Below are 9,492 nucleotides of genomic sequence, written 5' to 3'. Positions count from 1 at the left end.
CGGCAATAACTAGCTAGAGGCTTCCCTTTTGTACCAATATCATTCATATAAAACACTAAAGAAACCTTAAAAAGATAGGCAAGCTTATTGGTATCACTCCACCAACATAAACACATTTCTTGCAGTTCCAACCTCCACTGTCAAATCAACCATTGAACAGAAGTTAGCAACGTATCAAGTTTCAGAACCTAGCATTCCTCAGGCCTAGACTCAACTGGGTGTGAAAAAATCCAACTGCCTCATATGTCACCTATTTTTATGCCCAACTGTATGTGCGTTGGTACAAGATTCCACGCTCATACAGTTTTTGTTCTCAGGGTTGACTTTAGATTTGTCTTTGTTCTCAGTAGTATTTCAGAGTCAACCCTATGCAGTTCATACTACATAAAAACAAATAGTCAAACAGATGATGGGCACACAAAACAACATGAAGTGGGTCCTTTTGATAGATGACTTCACACCTTGTGAATCTTTTCTTACAGTAATTGAGAATGATACTAGGCCAAACAAATCTCTCTTTGGTCAAATTTCAGTTCAACCCTAAACAATTTAAAAAGTGCATCAAGAGTCTTAACAATCATAGACATGCAAAAAATGCTACTTGGATTATGAAGGGCTAATTCATTGAAAACAAAAGAATACACACAAAAACACTATAGTTCATACACCAGGCTTGAGACAGATAAGTAAGTTGACATTTTGAAATTCCATATAGAAAACCTCAGTAGATTACAATCCCTCCAGGGAGAAATTGCATGCATGAGTTAGTATTCCAACATTTGAAGCAATAGATCTATCATGTTCATGGATATGAGCAAGGTAAATCTATTATTGCTGGCTCCAGCTCCTGAACATCCATATTACAATGTTGCACAACTTCAACTTCAACTTCAACTTCAACTTCTATTAATCATCTTACATTGCTCACCAATACTTGGACACTATATAGTTGGTAAATTTCCCATACAATCCAACTCTTAATTCTCACAAGAGGCTGACGCCGCCTGATATCAAAGACTGAAATGTAGAAGAAATTAAGACCTTCAAGTAGATGGCGTGCAACATTGATATCTAAATCAAAACATATGCTGGAATACTGGGCCTTTCCCTTTATAGCATTAAGGGCAGACTTTGGAAGTCACAGACACAAACAACACAGCCTTTCTAAGGGGTTAACTTTACATCTACCTTCTAGTCCACACCACCCCACTCCCCCCCCCCTCCAACCAAAAAAGAAAAGAAAAAAACAGCATTCAATGCCTATCTAATGAATTTAGAGATTTTTAAGAAGAACAAGCGATAAAGTATACCTTCTTGCAAGTTGTGTCAATGGGATTTCCAAGAAGATAAAAAGAATCCCAACAAAGCTAATCAAATAAACTCAACCCTACAAACCATGGCTCTGCGCTACATAATCTATAATCCTGAAATCCAGGAGTTTACAAGCATCTCTCACAACCTAAGATTGCTACATGAAACTGCTGATGCCAAGTCCCAAGTCGCCCACTCAAGGGGAATCTCTTGAGCTCTACAGTGGGTCTCAAGATCGAGATCGAGATCGAGATAGAGATCTTTCGCGTGCTGGAGGAGATCTTTCACGTGCTGGGGAAGATTTTTCGCGTGCTGGAGGAGATCTTTCACGTGCTGGGGAAGATCTTTCGCGCGCAGGGGGAGATCTTTCACGTGCAGGGGGAGATCTTTCGCGTGCAGCGGGTGAGCGGCTGCATCATCAATAAGAAAAATAAATAACTTCTTTTTATGAAATGTGAAAGCACCAAATCCAAGGAGAAGAAAACACAAAAGGGTGAATGAATAAGGTGGAATACATGAGAAAAAATGGAGCCATCTTGTAGAAACTAAATGTAAGACTTCACCTGCGATATCTCTCATAGACAGGGCTTTCAGCTCTTCCATAATCAGGACTTGCCCTTGGTTCAGGCTTAGAATATGGGCTAGGTCCACGGCCATAATCAGGACTACCTCTCTCCCTTCGGTAAGGGCTTCGCGATCGCCCATGATCACGGCTCCTCCTCTCAGGTGACCTGACACGACCTCTATCAGGGCTGTACCCATTTCTCCTGTCATCGTCATCTCGAACAGCATATTCCACAGAAACAACTCGATCCCTCAACTTGCTGCACATGAAATTTTATGGCTTATTATTAGTAGCCATCAAAGGACCACCTATTCGAAACAAGATAGTTTTCTATTAAGTATGTTGATAAAAAGACGAGTGAAAACATTGCAACGGAATAATGATAACTGCAGTCCAAATATGATGGACATGCAGAAATTCGAATGAGATAATACCTCATGTTTGTTGCATCCAGTGCTCTGGTTGCATCTTCTTGTGATTCATACTGAATGAAAGCAAAATTCCTTCTGATCCTTATGTTCAGTACTTTTCCATACGGATCAAAGTGCTTCTCCAAGTCCCTCGTCCTAGTGTGAACTGGGTCAAAGTTGATAACAAACAAGGTCTTGGTGGGTTTCATATTAGCTGCTGCAGATCGTCTTGAACCCCCACCCCCAGGTCTTCTTATACCACGTTCTTGCTGCAATTAAAAATTGATACGGCTGAAATGAGAGAAATTATCAAACAAATCAAGAGAAAGAGACAACTACAAGTTCCACAATGTTAGACCAATTGCTGCTTTAATCTTTAACCAAAAAAATGTAAAGTGCTACCTTTGTCCACTCAACACGTAGCCGTCGCCCCTGCCTACCAAATTCTACCCGGTCAAGTGCCCGTATTGCATCCTCAGCATCTCGCTCATCATCCATATAGATAAAAGCAAATCCTGATGACCACAAAAGCAAAAGAATAAGAGATGATAAATATGGTATTTTTAAAACAAATATACAGTCAACAGTTCAGAATCTCCTCGTAAACGGTTTCTTTAAAATGAGATGGCACTGCCACCAAATAAGCACTACCAATAAATAAACACAACACCTGGCCATCTCTGCGAAAGCTAGAAACTAAGTGACCAGAAAATCAGAAACAGACCTTTAATGTGAACTAAATGATGTCAATCAACAACAAGCCAAAAGTGGGTGTCTCATGGTAAGTCAACGAACATAGAGTGCCTTCTCCATCTATTCTGCTGCCTCTGGCCACATGATCAGCAAGGGTTCTACCTTGAGACATGTCTGAAAATGAAGTCTGGGCGAAGGTCATGAGGAATGAAAGGCAATGGTCTCTTGGGAAAATGTGGAATGGTGGTGCCATGGCAGATCAGATCAGCTCTTCTGAAAAACACAAGAAGATGAAGCTCGGGCACGGCAATAAAGATATGTCATAATAGCCCCTCCATCAGCCAGGAAAACATTGGATTTTCATAATATTCCTGCGCCAAAGAAATATTTGAGTACGGGGGCTTACACTGCAAAAAACAGACTTGCTTTGCTTAAACATATCCTGAACCCCCACTAAGACCCAACAAGGAAGGACTGCAATCTCCGCATCATGTTGTCTGGAACTCTGAACACTGTTGCAATCATAATAGCGAAGAACCAATGCAGAAACACGCTTAGATTTGACCACCTTAATGGGAGGAAATTTGTCCCTGCTGAATTGACTTAATGCTGAAGGATCCACCGCCACAATGAATTTATGCAAACTACCACCATACATCACTCTTCTTCCATTGCGGGCAATTGCAGATTTGATGTGTTTAAAATTGAGAATCCCAATTTCCATATGCAATTCCATGTAAGCGTTGCCCTAAATGGGCATCATGAATCAAATTTTTGGGGGCATTATGATTAAATTTAGTATACGTAAGAGTGGAACATATGATACCCAGATACTCACAAATCATCATCCTTTGATATCTCAATATTAGTGGATATGTAGACTTCTGTGGTACAATACTAAAAATGATTGGTATCTTAGCATCATATTGAGAACTCTAGTTAAATTTAACAACCAAAACTTGAACAGACTCAATAGCTCTCTGCTCCAAATGTTTCACATCAATTAGAACAGTTTAAAAAATCAATCTAAACCACAAGAAAAAAGGGGAGGAAAGACGACAAGAACCAGCCAACAGAACAAAAAAATATGGACTGGTGATAAATATTAGATGGTAGAGGAGTAAATGAAAACCATAGGTTCTCAGCTAACATACTGCAATCTGCAAACAAATGATAAATTAAAGGGAATGACAACGAACCAGACTTCATATCCACCCTGTCAACCTTTCCATATTTGCTAAAAAGCCGCTCAAGATCAGACTGGCGTGCGTCATACTCAAAATTCCCACAAAAGATGGGCTTCATCTTCCCAGAAGCAGAAGATGACAGAAATCCTTCTTCACCTTCAATACAATATAAGAAAAGAATAAGATAACATATTTAAAAGGAAAAAAAAAAAGTAGCAAAATACACAGAACCCAAACATGAGTACCAAATAAAACAAAACTAAGAGTAGCACACACAGAAAATGCAACAAGAGTCAGATTTAATAAAATGCCATTATAAAAGTAGTATCAAGAGTTCAAATGTTCAATATACAAAAAAAAGACATGGAACTTCATATTCTAAAAGAAACCATGAAAGCCGACGGCAACTAGCATATCTTCATACACCCAGAAACTGAAGTACTACTCGGTAATTTTCCTATTTAATTTCACCACAAGCCAATTCTCCACAAGCAATAATATTAGCTGCAGGCCATCAACTTAGTACAATTAAAGCATTTACAAGAACATTTTTTTTTCCTTATCCCAAAATGGTCTTACTCGTACCCAACAAATTTCTTTCCAAAAGTTTGCATACTAAAATTCTATAACCACCATACAGAAATGGACTACCAAATGCATACTGAGTTATCAAGAACTAAGAGCAAGTAGGGATGAAAGCCATAACAAATAATATCCAAGCGCCTTGAACATTGAGATTAGTCCTCAAAATGCGTAGATAAGGCACAATTACATTTTGCTTCCGAAATCTAATTCTGGTAAAACCATCAACAGGTAGTTAATCCACAGACACCAACAAGGCAACAACGCATGATTTGAAGGGAATAAAAATGTAAAATAACATTAAAATATGAACAACAGACAGCTATAGTAATGTCAAGCCAGATCCCCTTAGGGACGATCATCATAACAGGTATTAAAACCACATATACAAGGAATGGGAGGAGGGCACGCAATTTTAACGGTTCATACACCTGCAAGTACTCGAAAATCGAGAAGGCAGAATTGATCAAAAATTTTATTCTATCCTTTCTTTTAATCTTCCCATTCTACTCAAATGAATAAAACTCTTAGAATAATCAATAGAATCAACGCCACAAAAAAATTCCAGGAACACAACAAACCCATTAGAAAAAGAAAAAAACGCAGATCTACCGTTCACGGGAAGAAAAAAAAAATTAAAGATCGTGAAACATGGTTTACCAAAATCAAGATCTGACAGTTTAGGATTTGGGATATCTTACCTTCGATTCCTTAGATCCGAATTCCGCAACCCCCTAAAACCCTAGTTGCAGGAGGAAGAAATCTTCTGCTCGGATAGAAAAGAAGCAGAAAAGCGTAGCCCGTGAGCTCGTGAGTCTCGTGACTCGTGAGACAAAATAACGCCACAGCAGACATGACCTAATTACGTTACGTTTTATCAAAAAAAAAAATAAATAAATAATACGTTACTTACAGGTTACAACTAACAATCTTACCAAAAAGAAAAAAAGGTTACAACTAACAAGGAGGCTGTAATTAACGAAAAGGCCCTCACATACGACCCTATTTTGGACCGTCAGATTGGGGCTTTGGGATTCACGCAGCTTACTATACGGCCTTTTTTTTTTTTTTTCCTTTTTTAGCCGTTTAGGCTATGTTTGGAGTCCATGCCAAGAAAGAAAAAAAATAGATTTAAACCAAAATTTGAATTTTAAAAAGGAGAGATTTTTTTTTTTAGCTATTACATTCTAAGTGGCCTAAATTACACTAAATCCTTATGTTTGTGGGTGATTGTTAACTTGATTTGTTTTCATGATGGTGCATTGTTTTTGGATACAAATTTTAATAATGGCTGATTGAGGGATTTTTTCGTACCACTATTAAAAATAAGGAAATGGCTCAAAATTACAAATACAGAGACATAACAGGTTTGAATACAAATAATCATGTTATCAAGATAAAATTACAACGCTACCCCTGAACTTTTTGAAATACTAAAAATACTCATTAAAAGTTTAAAAATTTTCAAATCAATATCTGTCGTTATCCATCCTTGTTAAGTGTGAAATGTTTGTTAAGTTTTATTTAAAATGCCTAAAACACCCCTCATATGATGTGAGTGGACCATATTACCCCTTACCCCTTCTTCAAAACTCACTCACAAACTAAGGGCCCGTTTGATAACGTTTCTGTTGTTTCTATTTCAAAAAATGATAGAAATAGAAATTTCCGTTTATGAGAACAGAAACAGAATTTTGGGTGTTTAATAAACCTTGTTTCTTGAAATGTTTATCTGTCTCTTATTCTGTAAATAGGAAACCGACAATTCCTCGACACACCGCCTGGCACCGGAACGAACCATAGAATAATTCCGGTGGCAATTGAATCCAACAATGGCTTCATCGAAGCTCCCTGCCATGGCTGGGACGAAGGTACTACCGCAGCAAAAGAAGCCAAAGCTCAAACAACAACCGACCGATCCGAGAGAGAACGAGGACAATTCAAATCCTTTGGGGTAATAGATGGAAGAACACCCAAGAAAGAATTCTTCAATGAATTAGAACGCGAACAGATCCGATTTTGATGCGAGAAAACCTCAGATCTAATAGAGGATCGAATGTTAACAGGTGACGAAGCATTTGCGGAGCGGGATCTACGACTTGGAAGCGAGTGAAACCCTAGGTTACAGGAGGAAGTAAGCACAAGGGATGCCATTAATGGCTCAACTCAGAGCTTCATAGTTCAGAGAAGCATAGGAATAAATAGGAAGAGAAAGAACGAATACTCACCGACGATCACAGAGCACGAGGTTCCCACCGTCGAAGCAAATGAAACAAACATCTTCTTCCTCTTTCTTCTTGGAAGGGGCTTTTGTCTGAACCCGATTCTGCCTACCTCGCTTACGTCTCCCGCCACCTCTGCTACCCACTGTAGTCTCGGATTTTTCCGTTTCCTGGACAATTGAGCTTGGGGTCAGGGAAAACAGGGGCAACAGCTCCGACGACCACGACGATGTCAGTTACTTCTCTAAAGCCAACGAAGAACAATCACGGAGAAACAGAGGATTCCAAAGTGCAGAGCAATGGTAGGAGCCAGAAACATGGGAACTTGCCTTCGGGGTTACGAGTTGTTTGTAAGCGTTTACGAAAGAGCAGGTCGGCCTCATCGGATGTGGCAACAGTGCCGACATTACCGTTCCAGGCCAGTAGACGAGATGATTCACCGTTGCAATATGAGGATGGCGAGGTGGGGGTATCATGACAGGGGAAAGAGAGTTGCCGATCGGTGAGATGTCAGAGACGGTGGTGATGGTAGTGATGCCAAACTCCGTCTTCAATATCGATTTTTTGTGCTCCATTTTTGTTTCGAGAAACGAGCGAAACAAGTAAACCTTGTTTCGTCATTCATGTTTCTTGAAGCAGAAATTATTATAAATTTCAATTTATGTTTCAAGAAACAAGTGGAAAGAACACTTTTACCAAACAGTATTTATGCTGTTTCTTTGTTTATGAGAACAAGAAAACACAGAAACACGTTTCTGGTTACGTTATCAAACGGCCCTAACTGTTCGCAAAACCGAGAAGAGATTGACGCCATCGCCTTCCCTGGAACAGAGAAGAGGAAGACGCCAGTCGCCATCCCTTGCTGAAACCCTAAACCTCGACCTTCCCCCCATCGTACGGGGATTCTTGATAGGGACGAACAGCAAATGAGGGAGTATTTCGCCATCGCCCACCGCCATCTGATCTCTCTCTCTCTCTGTGTTTCGTCTGCCATATCTCTCTCTGGGAGTCTGGGTTGATTCAGACTCGCAGTAGTCAAAGACGACTAGAGTTCGTGAGCCTTGTGGCTGGTGGTCCAAAGAGGATAAGAGAGACAGATACTCTGTTTTTCTGTAATTGTTGAAGTTAGTTCATTTCCTCTAACTTGCTTTCAACTAGATAAGGTGAGCAATTTTATATATCCGTTATACTGATCCGATTTGGTGACTTGGATGATCATTCCGTTTTTCGATCTCCCAGAAGATTTTTTTCTGAGTCAGGTTCGTAAAGTTTTCTTTTTTATTGTTCTTAATTTTCATTGTTTCATTGAATGGATGGAGCAGTTTTCCTTTCTTTTTTTGGTTGAATTTTCTCTATTTTGGAGGAATTTTATGTAATTACGATGGGTTTGATCGTAGTTTGTTGATGATCTTTTGCTAATTTCATATGGGCTTTTGCATTTTTCTATTTTTAATTAGAATATCAAGTAATTTTCCCTTTTTCTTCTCTAAATTGTAAATTTGTACTTTCTCTGCTCTGTTTTCAAGTACCCAGAACCAAGATCTAATCTGGTTCTTGTTTGATCTAAATTTGCACAATTTTTCCCCCTGGGAGACTGAAATGTTTTCTTGTCATCCTTTCTACTGTTGGTTGTCACTTAACTGTACTGCTTTAGTTTCTATAGTTTACAATCACACACTAGAGTTAAGATGAGGAAATTAGTTCGGGCTGTCCGAGAAGTTCGGACTGCTCTGGGGCTGCAAGAAAGTGGCAGTTTCCTTAGTGCTATGGGGAGAAGGCAAAAACCCTTGGTCAATCCAGTTCCTGTCACTATATATGGGCTCCTACACAATGACGAAATTGATAAGTACAAGCATCAATGATGATCTCAATGGCCCTGTACACCCCTGCTACCAATCAAACGAGTGGAGGCCTTTTCTTCGGACCCCAACCTACCCTTGTATTAGTTGTGATTAGCGAATCGTGGTGTCATATACTTTCCAGAGTTGATTGTGTTGTCTGTATCAGTTCTTGGTTTTTCTGGCTTATCAGCAGATGCTGGAAGGGCAGGTCCTCTTGTGAAGTATAATCGAAGAATTGCTGCACAGGAACTTGTAGATGGTGATCTCTGCCAGGTATTTTTCACAACCAAGCAATTCATATCTGAATGTAGAGGGTGATCTCTTCCAAATCTCTCTCTCTCTCATAGAGCTCTTACTTTCCAAGATGGAAGAAAAACCTAAACTTAGAATCATTAAAGGAAATACCTTGGCCGGACAAGATGGGTAGTCATGATCCTTCGCCGGGGGGAGGGGAGACAGATGATCGTACGATGGCGATGGCTGTAACTCACTTTCCCTTCTAGGTTTTGTGAACCAGCAATTTCTTTTTTGAGTTTAAGAAGGGGCATGGGGTAATATGGTCCACTCACATCATATGGGGGGTGTTTTAGGCATTTTAAACAAAAACTAATAGATATTCCATCATTTAATAGGGATGGCCAACTGTAGGAACTGGTTTTAAAATTTTAAAATTTTTAGGTA

General features: G+C 39.4%; 1 protein-coding gene across 3 annotated transcripts; it reads right to left on the bottom strand.

Moving 5' to 3' along the window:
* Positions 1-1,280: 1,280 nt before the first annotated feature.
* LOC122087029 (serine/arginine-rich splicing factor RS41) lies at positions 1,281-5,603 on the bottom strand. 3 transcript variants are annotated; one of them, XM_042655991.1, is made up of 6 exons: positions 5,450-5,603; positions 4,179-4,322; positions 2,689-2,801; positions 2,311-2,555; positions 1,875-2,135; positions 1,281-1,721 (listed from the first exon to the last, which is right to left on the bottom strand). In XM_042655991.1, the coding sequence occupies exons 2-6, from the start codon at positions 4,282-4,284 to the stop codon at positions 1,541-1,543; spliced, it is 906 nt and encodes a 301-aa protein (XP_042511925.1). In that variant the 5' UTR covers positions 4,285-4,322; positions 5,450-5,603; the 3' UTR covers positions 1,281-1,540. The 3 variants fall into 3 exon arrangements, with proteins under 3 accessions (XP_042511925.1, XP_042511927.1, XP_042511926.1); XM_042655993.1 differs by lacking the exon at positions 5,450-5,603 and adding an exon at positions 3,011-3,350 and having other exon boundaries at positions 4,179-4,316; XM_042655992.1 differs by lacking the exon at positions 5,450-5,603 and having other exon boundaries at positions 3,011-4,316.
* Positions 5,604-9,492: the final 3,889 nt, after the last annotated feature.

This window comes from Macadamia integrifolia, chromosome 8 (genome assembly GCF_013358625.1).
Source record: "Macadamia integrifolia cultivar HAES 741 chromosome 8, SCU_Mint_v3, whole genome shotgun sequence".
Classification (NCBI taxonomy): domain Eukaryota; kingdom Viridiplantae; phylum Streptophyta; class Magnoliopsida; order Proteales; family Proteaceae; genus Macadamia; species Macadamia integrifolia.
This window is presented reverse-complemented; position numbering and strand designations above follow the sequence as displayed.

Coding starts and splice junctions, on each gene's coding strand:
- LOC122087029 (XM_042655991.1), bottom strand. CDS start 4,284: ATGAAGCCCATCTTTTGTGGGAATTTTGAGTATGACGCACGCCAGTCT. Junction 2,802..4,178: donor CAGGGTGGATATGAAGTCTG/GTTCGTTGTCAT, acceptor TGTGGTCATCAG/GATTTGCTTTTATCTATATG. Junction 1,722..1,874: donor GTCTATGAGAGATATCGCAG/GTGAAGTCTTAC, acceptor TTGATGATGCAG/CCGCTCACCCGCTGCACGCG.